General features: G+C 39.0%; 1 protein-coding gene across 5 annotated transcripts in view; it reads left to right on the forward strand.

The window, feature by feature from the left end:
* The window catches only part of TP53BP1 (tumor protein p53 binding protein 1), a 94,771-nt gene that overhangs the window by 32,660 nt on the left and 43,290 nt on the right, over positions 1-18,821 (forward strand). For 4 of the 5 annotated variants that reach the window (XR_004925826.2, XM_036120003.2, XM_036120005.2 and 1 more), the window contains exons 7-12: positions 954-1,112; positions 1,462-1,591; positions 3,066-3,232; positions 5,522-5,648; positions 6,412-6,506; positions 9,607-9,815. Coding sequence is in view for 4 of the 5 variants with exons in the window: in XM_036120003.2 (XP_035975896.1) it covers positions 954-1,112; positions 1,462-1,591; positions 3,066-3,232; positions 5,522-5,648; positions 6,412-6,506; positions 9,607-9,815 (887 nt within the window). In the remaining variant the exon portion in view is untranslated. Of the gene's footprint in view, positions 1-953; positions 1,113-1,461; positions 1,592-3,065; positions 3,233-5,521; positions 5,649-6,411; positions 6,507-8,335; positions 8,417-9,606; positions 9,816-18,821 lie in introns of those variants that run through there. The other variant, XM_036120007.2, reaches the window with a different exon arrangement.

An 18,821-nucleotide genomic window follows, 5' to 3' on the forward strand; every position in this document is an offset into this window, starting at 1 on the left:
GGGGTTCTAGATTTCTCATCATTAAATTGAGAATAGTCATTAAGAAATTTGCAGTTGTCTAAGATACTCCACCTAATTTGATGTTCAGGAATTTGATGCTCATTGGATAGCCCCCTTTCTGCATATTGACTCTTCTTGTTACATTTGTTTTTCAAATATTTTGGGGATGTATGCTTTGTGTGTGGAAGTACGATCTGAATTGCTCTGTGTATGGGTATAGTTTATGTGTATTTTCAGAAAGTAGACCTATTCTACCTATGTGTTAGGTGCTCCTAAGGTTTTTTGTTTTTTGTGTGTGTGTGTGTTTTTTTAAGATTTTATTTATTTGAGAGAGAGAAGGAGAGAGAGAGAAAGCATGAGAGGGGGGAGGGTCAGAGGGAGAAGCAGACTCCCCGCTGAGCAGGGAGCCCGATGCGGGACTAGATTAGATCCTGGGACTAGAGGATCATGACCTAAGCCGAAGGCAGTCGCTTAACCAACTGAGCCACCCAGGTGCCAGGTTTTATAGTATGTAATTTTTTGCTTCATTACATATTTTTCCTCTTCACTTTTAGTGCCTTTATTCTTTCTGTTTGTTTGTTTTGTGTTCTTTTTTAAAGATTTATTTATTTTAAAGAGAGAGAATGTGAGTGAGCGTAGGCTGGGGGAGGGGCAGAGGGAGAGAATTTCAAGCCAACTCCCAGCTGAGCACAGAGCCTGACACTGCTGGGCTCGATCTCATGACCCTGAAATCATGACCTGAACCGAAATCAAGAGGTGGATGCTTAACCCACTGAGCCACCCAGGCACCCCCACTTTTAGTTCCTTTATTCTTAATTTTATTTTGAAAAACTTTGGAGCAGGGCCCTGGTGTGGACGACTTAAAATGACTTTTTTTTTTGCTAAGGAACAGCACCTTACACAGTACATAATATTGTGGGATGCTACTTAATTTCTTGGGGTTTTGTTTCTAGATTCTGCCTCATCACAGTTGGGCTTTGGAGTTCTGGAACTGTCCCAGAGCCAGGATGTTGAAGAGCATACTGTGCCATATGAAGTAGATAAAGAGCCTCTATTGTCAGTAACCACCAACTCTAGTTATACTAGGCTGTCTGATGTGGATGCTAATATTGGTATGAAACATTTTTTTTGGCATTTGGAATTGTTTATAAGCATTTTCCTCCCAAGCTAGAGCTAGTTGTTTTTTTTTGATACATTTTATAGTTACTAAGTTAATATAATCTAAGTTAATACTGTAAGGTTGCCAAGTTGTCTGGCAAATACTTGTCAGTTGATGGCTTGCAGATGAAGGGTTTTTGTAAGTGCGTTACTGAGTCTTTTCCTTTTTTGGAATGATGCCTGTGTATATTTTCAAATTGGATTCTCTTTTTATTAAAATCTTTACCTTTAAAAAAACATTTGGGACTGCTTCTAGTACTTTGAAAAATTAAATGTCTCCTTCCTGTCTTTTAAAATTTCAAGGAATTAAACATGAAGAACAGTCCAATGAAGATATCCCCACAGCAGAACAGCCCAGCAAGGATGTCCCTGTGGCCGCACAGCCCAGTAAGGATGTACATGTGGTAGAAGAGCAAAACCCACCGCCTGCAAGGTAAACCCTGCTCTTTCTAGAAAGTATTTTTGAGTTTCTGCTTTAGGGTCATACTTGTTTTACTTGACTAGGTGGAAACATACTTAGAAATTGTTGACTCCCCCTCCCCCCCCCTTGTAATGTGCATATTTCTGGTCCAGTGGAAACATTATTTACAAATTCTTACTGTGTCCTCATCTCATCTTTACGTATATTACAAAGCCATTTTATTGCTGCTGTAACTAAAGAGCATGACTCTTCTTTTTAAATTTTTTTAAAAGATTTTTATTTTTAAATAATCTCTGCACCCAGCATGTGGGGCTCGAACTCACAACCCCAAGATCAAGAGTCACATGCTCCACCAATTGAGCCAGCCAGGTGCCCCTATAAGCATGACTCCTTAATCTTTGCTTGTCACTCCTCTCTGATCTTTGTCTACAGAGGCACTCCTCTGTGGGAGGACTTCTACCCTCTCTAGTGTTATGAGAAGTCACATGGATATTATATTTGAAAATCTTTTACTATATTTGAGGAGCACCCAGATTGCTTTGGGTCCTCAGGTATCCTGCATCTGAAAGTTTCTGGTATAGCTGTAAAGAGGTATTCTTTTCCCAAGTCCTCTTGGCCTTAACGTGGTAGGAATTAGGCCTATCCCTTTGCTCTGCCTGTGGTGATTGTTCTGTCCTAAGCTGCATGTCCTCTGGTCAGCAGCTCAATATGGCAGAGGAAAAGTGGGATGCTTCCAATTTGGGGGAGGTGATGGATAAATATTCAGTATTGTTTTATAATTTCCTTCAGTAGAAAAGATGAGGAATGGGGTCCTCAACAAAGTTGAATATCAAGAGAAGTTGTCTTTCTCATGCAAAACACTCAGCCTAACTTGGGCCGACTTTTTAGGCTTTTCTTTAGGAAGTTGCTCTGTAGCTAGTTATGCTATCACTTTAGTAGGTGAATCTCCCAAGTCTCTCGAATGGGGCCAGCATTGAGAGTCTTACATGTAAGAGTGGTATTAGTATGAAGGATTCTTGGTTTGGGGCTTAGGTTGAGCAGATCAGATGGACAAGGCCAGCAGTAGATAAAGTGTGTGGCAGTAGCGCAGGGGATAATTCACACTCAAGCTGTTTTTTGTGGAAGGTCCTCATTAGGACTGGCAGTGTTGTGGTCTGGATCAGAATCCTTCATGCTCGCCTAGATAACAGTATATGTAACACAAATCCTTAAATCCCTTATCAGAAATCTTGGACAGCATGCTGCCCAGCAGTGAGCAAAGTTGAAAAGAAATATTGCTGTGTGAGAGAGAGGCTTTGAAATGGGCTGAGGACTTTATATCATAAAAAGTAGCTTATTTCACTTCCAGCAAATATTTATGTAAACTAGAGCCACTGGAAGTTTTGAAATTATTAAAGGAAAACACAAAACAGAAAAAGCTTCTTAATTCAAAGGTGAAAGCATTTGAACATAGCAACTTTTTCTCCTGGTGATTTGAATTTCCTAGGTCAGAGGATATGCCTTCTAGTCCCAAAGTATCTCTTACTGCTGTGGAAACAAATGAACGAATAACTGCTCAAGAACTTTTGCAAGGTGGCCTGAAGATTCAGAAGTCACCAGAGCCTGAGGTTTTGTCAACTCAGGAAGACTTGTTTGACCAGAGCAATAAAACAGGTACAAAGAGTAATTAGTTGCTGTAGCTCCTCTTCTCCAAAGATCTAAACTTTATTTCTGTTCGGAGGCTACTATTTAAGTTAAAGGCACTTTATGTGGATGTAGACTTGTTTGTAATATGGAAGGAAAATAACGTTTCTAGCTGATTAATGAGAAGGGCTTTTTGGGAATGATTGCTGTTTAACATTTTAACATCATTTTTTCTCTGTTGTAGATGGAGGTATTGAGGAATAATAATATAGTAAATTTAATATTATGGACAGATTAGCTATTTCTGTCATCATAGATCTTCAGATCTTAAATATCATGATAATTAAGTATAAGTTTTCATAATCACCTGGACAACAGTCTACCTACTCATCAATCAGAAATAGGAAGTTATGGCCTAGCAGAAAGAACATAAAACTTAGAAGACTGGAATGGTTTTTGTTTCACATTTTGTTAACCTCCACCACTCCTCCATTCTGAAACCTGACAGAGCCAGAGAGCTTTGGTAACAACCAGCAAAATATGTGTTGGTTATAAGGAGGGAAGAAGAGAAGGTTATATTCCTTTACTGTGCTGTGAATATGTGCAAGACATTCAAAGGGTCACCAGGAAAACTTTTTTGGTGTCTCACTAAAGCTATAAGGTTGTACTTAAGAAATTCCTTTTATTTTATTTTATTTTTTAAAAAGATTTTATTTATTAGAGAGTGCATGTGCGCATGCATGAGCTGGGTGTGGGGGGGAAGGAAGAGAGGGAGGGGGAGTAGCAGACACCCCCCTCCCCTTGCTGAGCAGGGAGCCCAAGGTGGCCCTGATCCCAGGACCCTGAGATCATGACCTGAGCCTACCAGGCGCCCCAAAAAATTCCTGTATACTTGGGATTCAGCTGATACTCCCATCTGTTGCTGAGGAAAAAGGACTAACAGGAGATTCTTCATAATATAAATCAGTAATGGCTGCTCATATATCCTTTTATTAACACATTAGTATTTTCTGTTTCCTCTGAGGAGGCTCAGGCTCTAATCTTGAAAATTGCTGCATTCATATCATCAGGTTTTTTTTTTTTTTAAGATTTTATTTATTTGTCAGAGAGAGAGAGCACAAGCAGGGGGAGCGGCAGGCAGAGGGAGAAGCAGGCTCCCCGCTGAGCAAAGATCCTGATGTGGGACTCCATCCCAGGACCCTGGGATCATGACCTGAGCCAAAGGCAGACGCTTAACCGAATGAGCCACCCAGGCATCCCTGTATCATCAGGTGTTACATGCATTGTTTTGACTTCTCCCTACTGCATCATGGCATGAGCTTTACTTGGAATAAAAGGCTCACTCTTTTGTAATAGAAGCTTCACAAGAAAGAAGCGCAGCCAAGCAGAGGTACTAGGAGTCTGCCTTTTTCCTCCAAGCTTTGATCATGATAGAAAGGACTAAGGAGGGGCGCCTGGGTGGCTCAGTTGGTTAAGCACCTGCCTTCAGCTCAAGTCATGATCCTAGAGTCCTGGGATCGAGTCCCGCATCAGGCTCACTGCTCAGCAAGGGAGTCTGCTTCTCCTCCCTCTGCCCCTGCTCCTGTACTCTCTTGCTCACTCTCTCAAATAAATAAAATCTTAAAAAAAGAAGACTGAGGAATCCTTTTTGTCAATTCTATATAAAAGAAACCCATAATTTAGGGTGCCTGGGTGGCTCAGTCGGTTAAGCATATGCCTTTGACTCAGGTCATGATCCTGGGGTCCTGGGATTGAGCCCTGTGTTTACTCTCTGTTGCTCTTTGCTCAGCACAGAATCTGCTTGTCCCTCTCCCTCTGCTCCTCCCCTCAGCTTATGCGCGTGCTCTCTCTTTCTCTCTCAAATAAATGAATAAAATCTTTTTTTTCCCGTGATGATATTTTTATTGCAAGTCTGCCAAGAATATAGTTCTTACAGTTTCTTTGAACTTACCCCCAGTTCCAACTAATTTCCCTTATCCTTCTTACTCTTTCTAATAAATGAATAAAATCTTAAAAAAAAACCAAACAAACCCATAATTCAGTAGGGAGGGCGGCATTGAATGGTCACTCAGGATTTGTGTTAGCATCCATTCCATTGACTCTACTACAATTAGAAAACAATTTCTGCCCTCTTGGAACATGGTTGGAAACGTGGATATTTCTCTTTTTGCTGTACTCAGTGGCTTGCTTTCTTTCTTTCCTTTTCCTTTCCCTTTCTTTTCCTTTCCTTCCTTCTTTCCTTTTAACACAACTCAGTAATGTCAATCTGAGAAGCAAATGCAACTAGAATTTCTCTCTCTCTCTCTTTTTGAAAAATAGCTTCTGATGGTTGCTCTACTCCTTCAAGGGAAGAAGGTGGATGTTCTCTGGTGTCCACACCGGCCACCACTCTGCACCTCCTGCAGCTGTCTGGTCAGAGGTCCCTTGCTCAGGAGAGTCTTTCCACGTAAGTAAGCCTAAAATAGCTCTACCATGGAGGGTCGTAGGCTAAGGATGAAAGAGCTAAAATCGTCTACTAGTCCAGAATTCTTCTTAAAATCAAAAGACAAACTCTAGGCTTTAGAATTTTTGGGTTAAGAACTTAGTGGACCTATTGAAGGGAGGTAGCTCTGCTCTCCTGTTTCAAGGTTTTGTAATAGTAGCCATAGGTTTCACTAGGAAGAAACTGCCCAGTTGTGTTCTCTTATACATCCGAAGTGAGTATTCTGCTCCTCCACTTGACCAGCAGTTCTTTCCATGTAGCAGCATAGGGGTGGACAATAGGTTATACTAGAGTTGACAGTAGTTAAGAGTTCTTTATTTCTGTGTTATGGCAAAGAAGTTTGCTTTTTTTTTTTTAAATAAAAATGTGCATGATCTTTCTAATCAGGCAAAAAATGGTGTTAATATTTTTAATCTCAGTTCTGCAGATGAATTTATTTTTTAGCACTTTCTCTTTGTAATCATGATGTTCTTTTGTCTGATTGTTTACTTCTCTTATAATCATATGGCTTTATCTTTTTTTTAATTCTGATTTTGGATGTGTCTGGTATGAGAAATAGTTGTTTAAGTATTATTCATGATTCTTCCACCAACCTCTGGTAGCTGTTTGAGAGATTGCTAATAAGATTTGTCTGAATGACTTAGATAGTTTTGCTATTAAAATTAAAAAACAAATGCAAAACTGTGGCTGTGGTAAAATAACCTGTGAATTCTCTCTTTATATAAAGGAATTCCTCCGATCTTGTTGCTCCTTCCCCTGATGCTTTCCGATCTACCCCTTTTATCGTTCCTAGCAGTCCCACAGAGCAAGAAGGGAGAAAAGGTGAGCTCTCTTGATCTGTCTGTTGATCTCAGAAGAGGAGGAGCACTGTTGCCTTGCAAAACGTACTGTTTCTTTATTTGTTTGAACACCATGACACTATTCAGTAGGACTCATGTCTGACTCACCTTCAGGGTTGTGGCCTAGTGTAAAGTGCTCTCCTTAATGCCCTGCTTTTCTAGCACTGATTCTTACGACAATTCTGTATTGTTGACTTAATTGTTAAAAAGATCCTTAAGGCAAAATTTTTATGCTTTTAAGGTTAAACTCAAAGTAGTATATTATAGCAGTATATTAGTGAAGAACTGGGTTTATTACTAATAGCCCAGTAGTTTGCAGCAACATGTTGACGTGTTCCTGGTGAAAGGGAACCAAAAATTGTTTCTTTTGCTCTTTAAAGGTTACTTTTGCTATCATCAAAGCAGTTTTAGCCAAGCAGTGGCTAAGAGTAGGTGGTAGAACTTTTGACTTCATTCAAATTTCCTTTGAGGAAATTATATTCCTTTATTCACAAGAAAGAATTCCTTTTTAACTTAATTTATCTCACTATCTAAACCTCTTTTACTCTGTCCTAGTCTCATATCCAGTCACTCAAGATATTCCTTTTTTTTAAAGGATTTATTTATTTTAGAGAGCGAGAGTGCACACGCAAGGGGGAGGGGCAGAGAGAGAGGGAGGGAAAGAATCTGAAGCAGCCTCCCGCCCAGTGCAGAGCCTGACACGGGGCTCAATCTCATGACTCTGAGATCATGACCTGAGCCGAAATCGAAAGTCGGACGTTTATCTGACTGAGCCACCCAGGTGCCTCAGTCACTCAAGATATTTTTTAAGTTCCTACTACTTTTTTCTTTTTTCTTAAGAATTTTATTTATTTGTCAGAGAGAGAGAGCACAAGTAGGGGGAGTGGCAGGCAGAGGGAGAAGCAGGCTCCCTGCGGAGCAAGGAGCCCAGTGTAGGACTCGATCCCAGGACCCTGGGATCATGACGTGAGCCAAAGGCAGACGCTTAACTGACTGAGCCACCCAGGTGTCCCCACCCCTTTTTTTTTTTGAAGATTTAAAGTTCCTACTACTTTTACAACCTTTTCCAATAAATTTCATGATTTTCTCTTTTTCATTCTTTTACTTACCAGTAATGCTATAATAGCTAGTATTTATTGAGCACTTAGTGTATGCCAGGCACCGTTTTCTTTACTTCTCTTTGGTCCTAGGTGCTTTTCTTTGTTTTGTTTTGTTTTTTCATTTTTCATTGAATCCTCACAACACCTAAGAAGTAGGTGTTACTTTTATCTCCATTTTACAGATGAAGAAATAGAGTCACAGAATTCATAATTAGTAAGTCATAGAGGTAGGATTTGAACTCAGGCAGCTGCCTCCAGAGCCTGTGGTCTTATCTGTCGTTTACCTTCCTCCTATGATACCCTGCTGTCTCTCGAGTGATGTAAATATAGAAATATGTTTAACTGTTTTTCAGGTGCAGTTTACCCGTGACAAAATTTAATCTTTCTTTTGCCACTAAGTTTGTGTCTGGCTGTCTTGAAATCAGTTGTAGGTATCCAAATGAACTAGTATAATTTTAAGTATAACATGATTAGTGATGTCTTTAGTAAAAAATAAAGGTGAATCCATTCTACAAAATAATCCTAATACAAGTTAAGTTTGATTTATACTTAAAATCATTTCTTCTATTCATAGTGTGAACATTGAAGATACATAAAAATGATTACATTAAATATACTTTCTCCCTGATTGTAAAATAATTCTCACTGTAGAAAGATTGGAAGCATATAGCAAAGTAATAAGAAAATAAAAATCATGTGGATATCGCAATCCAGCTGTAATTAGTATTAGGATATATTTCCTTTCAAAGTGCTTTCTATGCATAAAGAAGTATTTTACACACTTGGGATTATGGTATGTATATGATTCAGTGTTTTTTTTTTTTTTAATGTAACATATTGTATTTTCTCCTGTCAGTTGTATTTTAAATTTAATGTATTTGCTTAATATGTGCCTGTTTGTGTGTCTATATTTGCTTGCTTCCTTTTCTTTCTTTCTAAAATTATTAATCTAAAGCCTTTTTATATGTAGTGCTTAGAACAATAGGTCTTTAATAAGTGCTTTGTCATGGTGAGAGAGATCAAAAGGTCTAATGAAAATACTTAACACAGCTGTAGTAGCGTACTAAAGACCTATAGCACCAGATTTGCAACCTAGCATTAGACTGGAATGTGAGGTTGAAGTCGAGCAAAGCAGCAGACGTAGGTATTGAGGTGAGGTATAGCCAGTACAATGAGTGTCTTTTGCAGTGAGAAACGTAGTGGCATAGATAATTTGTGAGCGTGGTCTAGAGGGAAGCCTGTTTGGGGTCAAGTTGTAAAATAGGGGGAAGAGAGTCGTTGAATAGCTGTTGGGTAGATACCCAGCTAGCTAGATGGGTTCTGCGAAAGAGCCTGTTAGCCTACAGGTGGGTAGTATATCGTGGGAAAGAAGTGGGGAGGTGGTGGTGGTGGGGGGTGTGTGTGTGTGCGCGCGCACTCACGCACGTATACTTTCCCCCTGGGCAATTTGTTTCCTGATTGGCATTGATAGATTTTTTTCCCTCTGTATTTGTCCTAGCATTCATCTCTCTGTGCTTAGCAGTTGTTAATGCAAATATAATGAGTTCATAAGTAGATATTGGAGTGGTGAACAAGTTCTGCTTTTCAGGCCTGTGGCAGAATATACAGTGGTTAATTAGATGACATTAATCTGGATATTCCTATGCCAAATATGAAAGACTGAGTTATAGTAGGGAAAAGGGGTTCAGAGGAGCCGAGTTAATTTAATGTTTCATGTGGATGAGTGGATATCCCCAGATGAACTCCATTTTCATCTATATCTGAGGATTTTGGGAGTGTGGACCTTCGTCCTCCCAGGGGAAGAAAGTATTACTAGATTTCTGTGATTCAGTCTACTGTTAATGTATCTGCTTTTCTGAAAATTAAATCACAATTTTTTTAGGAATGGAAATTTCTGTAATATAATTGTTACTAGTGTTATTGGAACATGAGTGATATTGATGAGTGCTTATTTCTCCGTTTGTTTTTCCTGTTTTAAACCAGATGAGCCAATGGACATGTCAGTGTTATCAGAAGGAAAAGGAGAGTCTTTTGAGAAGAAACTCCAGGATGAAGAACCAGTGGAGATAGAAAACCCCCCTCTCCCACCTGAGTCCACTCTGTCCCCCCAAGCATCAACACCAGTATCTCAGAGCACGCCAGTCTTTACTCCTGGGTCACTTCCTATCCCATCACAGCCTGAGTTTTCTCATGTGAGTATTGTAGAGTGTTTTCCTCCTAATGTTTGTTTTTCTTAAACAATCTTTGAGGTATAATTTATAAATCATAAAATTCACCCATTTTAAATGTGTAATTTAGTGGTACTTAGTACATTTACAGAGTTGTGCAGCTGTCGTCATAGTCTAGTTTTAGAACACTTCCAGAGTCACTTACGTTTAAATTTTGTATTATATCTTTAGCTTTTTGAAAATGTTAGCGCAAATTTAAGGGAGTGTTAATCAATTCTACTGTAACATAACTACTATCATTTTTGTCTTTCCACATGCCTACTTTTTTTTTAAATGAAGTTGTTCATAGTGAACATATAACTTTAATCTTTTTCCAGGTAACATTGCATAATAATGATTTTTCAGTGTTACAGAGTCTTCATACTACCTCTTCCTTTTTCTTTTGTTAGGATTTATTTGAGAGAAAGAGAGTGTGTTTGCATGGGGAAAGGCACAGGGGAGGGAGAGAATCAGACTTCGCAAAGCGCGGAGCCCAGTTTGGTGCTCCATCTCACGACCCTGAGATCGTGACCTGAGCCAAAATCAAGAGTCGGATGCTTAACTGACTGAGCCACCCAGGCGCCCCATACCACCTTTTCAAAACTTGTGTAGTATTTCTCTGAGTGGATGTACCATTGGATGTACCATAAGCTAATTAATCACTCCTGGAAGGAGGGTATCAAGATAGTTTTTAGTTTTCAAATGAGAAGTTTTCTTCTAAAAGCAAGGGAAAACTAACATCTCTTTTGTGTAATTCTAAGTTTAAATATTAAAAAAATAGAATGCAGGTTTTATTCATAGTGAATTGAAGGTCCTTAACTAAATCTGAGTATATGTTCAATATAAATGCCTCTTCTTTTTTTTTTTTTTTAAAGATTTTATTTATTTGAGAGAGAGAGAGTGAGAGAGAGCATGAGAGGGGAGAGGGTCAGAGGGAGAAGCAGACTCCCCACTGAGCGGGGAGCCCAATGTGGGACTCGATCCTGGGACTCCAGGATCATGACCTGAGCTGAAGGCAGTCGCTCAACCAATTGAGCCACCCAGGCGCCCAGTGCCTCTTCTTATAAGACTGTAATTGGGGGGATTATTTTAGTGTTACTGGGAGAACTTCTTTCATGCCTTTCAATTTGCGGGTGTTGTACCGAAAGTTTATATTTAAAAATGAACAGTAGTGAAATATACTATAAATTTAGTGTAGAGGAGACAGTAGGAAGAAGAGTATAATTGTGGGGTGCCTGGGTGGCTTAGTTGGTTAAGTGTCTGCCTTCGGCTCAGATCATGATCCCAGGGTCCTGGGATCAAGCCCCGCGTCAGGCTCCCTGCTCAATGGGGAGCCTTCTTTGTTTCCTTCTGTGCGCTCTCTCTCTCTTTTACTCACTTTCTCTTTCAAATAAATAAAATCTTAAAAAAAAGATAAAGAAGTTTAATTGCTTTCTGGAATTTTAAAAACTTGTGTTTTATGCCAGTCATTAGAAGTGATTTGGTAGAGTGCTTAAGAACGACTCTGGAGTCAGAACTTCCTAGACTTAGTCCTGGCTCTGTGATTACTGCTGTTGTGACCAGTTGAAACTGAGCCTCAGTTTCCTCATGAAATCAAATGGGAATATGGATACTACCTACCTCATAGGGTAGTTATGAAGGTTACATGGGTTATTATATACCAACTGCCTAGATTAGTGCTTTGCATGTGTAAATACTCCAGAATGGTTAGCTTTGCTGGTAGTGAAAGAGTGAAGACATGGTTACCTAGAGGTGAAGTCCAGTGTTCAACCACCATACATCTTTTAGTTTTTGTTTTTCTGTGAAAGTTGTATGTGAACATATATAGTTTTAAAGAATCGTCAGAATTTAGGGATGAGCTATAAGCATTGACCAAGAGCAGTGAGAAGAATTTTCTAAAAAAGGTACCTGATATGAAGGAGACAAGTTACAGATGTTTATCAGTGACCAAACAGGACTTATATGGAAATGTATGTCTTTGCAAAGGTATCCCTACCAGGAGAAGTGAAGCCTGGCCACAAAGGGATAACTGGGTTTTTGAAGAACAAGGCACTGTTGAAGAAATTGGTTCACCTTCAGCGTTTACCAATGACCTTCAGAGGCATCTTTAAAACCAGCAATGAAAATTTGAGACAAATGAGTGATGTTGAACATAGTTCAGAGGTCCTTCGAACCTAAGATGACTTAGATTTCTTTGGATTTATATTTTAAGATGCCTCAGTCAGTACAGTGTGGTCCATGTCTCCTAAAAAAAAAACAACAAAACTCAAGTACCTTTACAATTCTCTCAAGAATACCTTAACAGTTTTTATGTTAAGGCTTTGTTTTTACTTTTTTTTTTTTTTTAAGATTTTATTTATTTATTTGACAGAGACACAGTGAGAGAGGGAACATAAGCAGGGGGAGTGGGAGAGGGAGAAGCAGGCCTCCTGCCGAGCAGGGAGCCCGATGTGGGGCTCGATCCCAGGACCCTGGGATCATGACCTGAGCCACCCAGGCACCCAAGGCTTTGTTTTTACTTAATAAGCACTTATAAAAGCCAAAAAAGAAGTCAGATGGTTAAAACAAGATCTCTCCTCACCCCTACCCAGAGACAACCACTTTCAGTTCCTTAAGCTTTTTCTTGTGTTATTTATCTCCATAACTCTGTATATCATGATTTTATTTTTATACATTATTTCTATTTTTTATTTTTTTTAAAGCTTTTATTTGTCAGAGAGAGAGAGTGCGCGAGCACAAGCAGGGGGAGCGGCAGGCAGAGGGAGAGGGAGAAGCAGGCTTCCCGCTGAGCAGGGAGCCTGATGTGGGACTCCATCCCAGGATGACAAGATCCCTGGGATCACAACCTGAGCCAAAGGCAGATGCTTAACTGTCTGAGCCACCCAGATGTCCCTCATGCATTCTTTAAAAAAGTTTTTAGGGGTGCCTGGGTGGCTCAGTTGGTTAAGTGTCTGACTTGATTTTGACTCAGGTCATGATCTCAGGGTTATGAGATCTCAGGGTTAGGAGCCCAGGGTTAGGAGTGTCAGGCTCCACATCCAGCTTAAGATTCTCTCCCTCTCCCTCTGCCCCTGCCTGGCCCCCTGAAAATTTTTTTTCGCTATTTCCCCATCTTTCCAGTGTACTTATATCATTTTGTTTAAATCCTTATCGAATTTACATTATTATGAATGCTGTTATTATAAACACTATTCAAAGCAGAATCTGTGGAATATTATTTTTCATGTTTGCATAATTTCTTATTTTCTTTGGAATTGATAATATATATAGTCTTTTTCATTTGTTTAGTTTTCTACAAATTTCTCACTTCATCAACCTTAGGCTCTCCACCAATTGCCAAAATCTCTTTTCAAGATGTTTGGGGGCCTCAAACTTCATCTCTGGAGAAATCTCTTTTCAAGACTCCTGATTTATAATTTCTTTAAAAAATTTTTTTTTTTTAGATTTTATTTATTTAAGAGAGAGAGAGAGAGAGAAAGGGAGCACAGAGGGAGAGAGAGAAGCAGACTCCCCGCCAAGCAGGGAGCCCGATGTGGGGCTTGATCCCAGGACCCTGAGATCATGACCTGAGCTGGAGGCAGACACTTAACCGACTAAGCCACTCAGGCACCCCTCCTGATTTCTAATCTTTACTGTTTTCTTCTGTGCCTCGTGCATTATTCACCTCCTTTTCACCCCAGTCCTAGGAGGTTGTCCTTACTGTCTTCGCGTTGGATTCTTTTTGAGCTCCATGTCTTGCTTTGGTTTACTCATTTTAGTGGAGGACATACTCTTTAGTAGCATACTCTCTATTCTCATTCTTTTTTTTAAAGATTTTATTTATTTATTTGAGAGAGAGCACACAAGCAGACTCCGCGCTGAGTGGGGAGCCTGATGCAGGGCTCAATCCCAGGACCCTGATCACGACCTGAGCTGAAGTCAGACGCTTAACTGACTGAGCCACCCAGGTGCCCTTCTACTCTCATTGTTGACTCATAGTTTGTAGAAGTATAGAATTCTAGGTTGGAAATAACTCCTTTTAATTTTTGAAGGCATTTTTCCACTGTTTTCAAATTTGCAGTGTTGCTATTGAGAAGTGTGCAGCCAGTCTGATTTTGATCTTTAATATGTAAGCTGTTTTCCTCCTTACTGAAATCTTGTAGGATTTACTCTTTGTCGCTAGTGTTCTGAAATTGCCAAATGCATGGCACAGGTTTATTTTCATTGTATTTAGGGCAGTTGTTAAACCCTCTTAATCTAGAAATTCAGGTCCCTTTGGTTCAGGGAGATTTGTTTAATTTCTTCCCCTTCATTTTTAAAATTTTCCTTTACTAAAATACCCATTTTTGGGATGTTGAAACTCCTAGAATTGTCCTGTAGTTTTCTTATTTTGTCTCCTACTTTACATTTCTCTCTTTAAAAATTTTTTTTTTAAGATTTTATTTATTTGACAGCAAAAGAGCTTTAATTTTAATTAAAAAATTAAAAAAAAAAGATTATAAATCAGGAGGGGCAGAGGGAGAAGCAGAAGCAGACTCCCCGCTGAGCAGGGAGCCTGATGCAGAGCTTGGTCCCAGGACCCATAAAGACCTGAGCTGAAGTCAAATGCTTAACTGACTGAGCCACCCAGGCGCCTCTCGCCATTTTTTAAAGTGTATAATCCAATAGCTTTTAGTATATTCACAGAATTGTGTTGCCACAGTCTAATTTTAGAACATTTTCATCTCTCCCCTTCCCTCCAAAAGACCCCATGCCCATTAGCAGTCACTCCTATTTCCCCCGTCCCCAGCCCTAACTAACCACTAATTTATTCTATGTCTCTATAGATTTGCCTGTTCTGGACATTTCATAAGTGGAATTATACAACATGTAGTCTTTTGTGGTTGGTTTCTTTAAATTAGCATGTTTTCACAGTTTTTTCATGTTGTGGCATGTATCGGAACTCCATTCCCTTTTTTTTCTTCCATTCCTTTTTATTCTGAATAGTACTACTACATTCTATCTATATAGTACATTTTATTCATTCATCAGTTGATGGACATTTGGGTTGTTTCCCATTTTTGCTTATTGTGAATCATTCTACTGTGTACATTCATGGACATGATTTTGTGTGGACATATGTTTTTATTTCTCTTGTGTATGCCTAGGAATGCAGTTGCTGGGTTCAATCTTCTTTTGACTTTTCTGAGTTATTAATTTCTATTTCTGGATTTTTAATTTAGAAACTATTTTTTCTCTGATGTTCTTTCTTTTCATAAAAAAGAAATAGCATGTTGTCTTGTTTTATGGGTATATTATCTTACCTGTTTCAGGATATTATTAATAGTTTTTTTGAGAAATTTTCTCTTCCCTGCAATAGTCGCTATTTCTTCAAATAGATATTAGTTAGTTTTGATGTTTGACTTTGAAATTGAAGGGTTTCCTCAAGTGTCTGATAATCCTTGATTGCTTTAAGAGTACAATACCAGAACACTGATTAGAAGTTCTGAACTAACTGGTGGTTGATACTTACTTCTGGGATTCACTGTAATGTGATCTACTGGGCAATTTTGGTCATCCTCTAGTATCAGTATCTTGATTTGTTTCAGCATGGTCAGGTTCTCCAGAAAAACGTCTAATCTCCTGTCTCCTGTCTGCCATTGTTCTAGAAGTCTATTGATGGAAGAGGGCTGGGGGTGTTGGGAGGCATGTGCAGGTTCCATTTAGTATGTAAATTTTCACTTAATCCCTCTGTTTTCAGTATGGTACATTCTGATAACTGTGCCTCTTTCTCTTCATGGATGCTCTATTTAATTCCGGGGCAGAGGAGGGTCAGGGAGCGAGGATCTGAGAGTTGAACTGCTTCTTCTTCTTCTTCCTTTTTTTTTTTTTTTTTTATTAAAGTTTATTTTATTTTATTCTTTTTTTAGTAATCTCTGTACCCATCTTGGGGCTTGAACTCACTACCCCAGAGATCAAGAATCACATACTCTTCCACCTAAGCCAGCCAGGCGCCCCTGAACTGCTTCTTAAATAGCTTTCCAATCAGTCCTCCTGTTTTTAGCTCCACCCTCACCACCACTTCCAGAGTCACCTGGTGCTGCTGCCAAGTCCTGAATCTTTTTTTGGGCATGGTGGTTCTGTGGTGTAATTTGGGTTGCTTCTTGGCTTTCTCCACTGCTGGATTAGAATTCAGCTTTCACTAGTCTGTGAAATAGATGATCACTCTTCCAAAATTTTGTTGCAGTTATATTTCTTCTGTTCTTTTTCTTGAAAATTCATGTTTTAAAAAAAATTTACTGTTGCTCAGTGGGGTTTTGGAAGAGTTAAGGTAAATGTGTGTGTTAAATCTACTATTTTAATTTTTTGTCCTTATCAAACTTCTTACATTTTATTCTTAATGGCTAACTTTTGCACATCTGTTATTTCTTCTGTACCTTGATTCCTGGAGTCCAAGTCAACCTAATTTTGATGTTGTAAGATCTAAATATTTATGAGATAAATACTGATCAAAAGATAATTGGGATAAAGGTAATTTTGTGTATTTTTTTCTTTCTTAATATATTTGTTAATTGCATAGCCTCTGACCCTTCACTAGGATGTAAGACATCGAGAGAGGATTAGTAAAATATAGTTTGATACTTGACACTTTTTTCATTTTTGATATACATGTTAATTCGGGGGATGACAAATCAGATTACAGATGACTGTATGAATAGCTCTTAAGCTCTCTATATTATGAGACCAGTTTTTGACTGGTTGGGTACTATGGATTTAGGTCTGTACTGAATCTAGACTTAAAGATGGACTCATTTTTTTTTTTTTAAGATTTTTTTTTATTTATTTATTTGACAGAGACACCAGGAGAGAGGGAACACGAGCAGGGGGAGTGGGAGAGAGAGAAGCAGGCTTCCCGCGGAGCAGGGAGCCCGATGTAGGGTTCGATCCCAGGACCCTGAGATCACGACCCGAGCCGAAGGCAGACACTTAACGACTGAGCCACTCAGGCGCCCCAAAGATGGACTCATATTGAGCGTAGTCCTTACAGTTCTCCATCACTCTTTATCCAGAGCCTTGGGGAATTTCTGTTCACTTAGCTCACTTATTCTGACCAGGCCTCCAGGGAGACTCAGCACCGTGGATTATTATGGGCCAGACACTCAGAGACTAGATCCAGGCAGTCTTTAGGAAATACAGTGTTGACAGGCTGGTTAGCCCCTGACTGAAGTTATACATATATTGAATAAAAATCCTGTAAAAAATAAAATCACACCAGTATTTACTCTGATAATGCTTATAAGGTATTCATGATAAGGGGGGCAACTGCTTAATGGATATATGGTTTCCTTTTGGGGTGATGAAAATTTTTTGAACTAGATAGAGGTGGTGGTAGCTGCACTCCATTGTAAGTAAGTGTTCACTCTGAAGTGGTTAATTTTCTGTTATGTGAATTTTACTTAAAAGATATTTGTAGTTTATTAGCAGTGTCTTATATATAAGCCTTTGTAAAATGACTTTCTGCAGTAAGAAAAAATTACATATTTCTTTAGAGGATGTCTAATATATAGATAAATGAAAGTAAGATCATCAGTTATCCTGGAGCACCTGGGTGGCTCAGTTGGTGACGTGTCTGCCTTCGGCTCAGGTCATGATCTCAGGGTCCTGGGATCTAGTCCCGCGTCGGGCTCCCTGCTCAGTGGGGAGTCTGCTTCTCCCTCTCCCTTTGCCTGCTGCTCCCCCTGCTTGTGCATGCTCTCTCAAATAAATAAAATCTTTAAAAAAAAAAGATCATCAATTATCCTATGTCAGAAATAACTACTTTTAACCTTTTTATGTATATGTTTATTAATTTAAGAATACATTAAAATCATATAAACGTATAAAAAGACTATAGTAAACTACGTATTCACATACTTTTTTTTTCTTCACTGAAATAGAAACTTTCTATTTGGTGCATAGCCTGAATGTTTTCCTCTTTTAATATTCATAAAAGTAATTTTTAAAAAGATTTTATTTATTTATTTGACAGGGAGAGAGAGAGACAGTTAGAGAGGGAACACAAGCAGGGGGAGCGGGAGAGGGAGAAGGAAGTTCCCCGCTGAGCAGGGAGCCCGATGTGGGGCTCGATCCCAGGACCCTGGGCTCATGACCTGAGCCGAAGGCAGATGCTAACGACTGAGCCATCCAGGTGCCCCTCATCAGTAATTTTATGTAGCTAACACTCACATGATGGAATACTTTGTATCATAATTTTTAAATGAATCTCTTTCTTGGGGTGCCTGGGTGGCTCAGTCAGAAGAGCATGTGATTCTTGGTCTCCAGGTTTTGAGTTTGAGCCTCACATTGGGTGTAGAGATTACTTACAAAAAAAAAAAAAAATCTTTAAATCAATCTCCTCTTAGACATTTAAGGTGTTTTATATTGTTTCCTATTCTAAATAATAAATTTGCACTGAATAGTATTGTAGCTTAAGTCCCAGTTCTATCAAATCATTTCCCAGAAATAGAATTATTGGGCGAAGGAGTATATGAAGTTTCAAGGCTGCTGTTTATTGTCCTAGTGCCACTTAGAAATGTTGAACCAGTTTTTACTCAGTCATACCTGAGAGTCTCAAATTTATGACTTTTTATCATCTGAGAGGGTAAACAGTGACCCCACACTTTGAAATATAAGCGGTTATGGAATATACAGAATGTTTGGCAACCTGTTTTGATTTTCTCTTTCCCTTAAAAATCATAGGCAATTAATGCCTTGCCAGCTATGTTAGAGTTATATAGCATTTATGTCAGGCAAAATAACACACTAAATGTAAGTTCTTACATAAAAACATGTCTAAGCTTCGGCTTATTTTCTTTTTAATATTATGGTATTATTTAAAATAAAATGCCATTTTAAGTGGATAGTTTGATGAATTTTGGTAGTTGTGTACAAATGTATAACCACCACCATCAAAGTGTAGAACAGTTTCCTCATCCTAAGAAGTTTCTTCATAATCCTTTGCAGTTGATTCCTCCCCCCGCCCCCAGTCTCCTC

The sequence above is a fragment of the Halichoerus grypus genome, chromosome 8 (genome assembly GCF_964656455.1).
Source record: "Halichoerus grypus chromosome 8, mHalGry1.hap1.1, whole genome shotgun sequence".
Taxonomy (NCBI): domain Eukaryota; kingdom Metazoa; phylum Chordata; class Mammalia; order Carnivora; family Phocidae; genus Halichoerus; species Halichoerus grypus.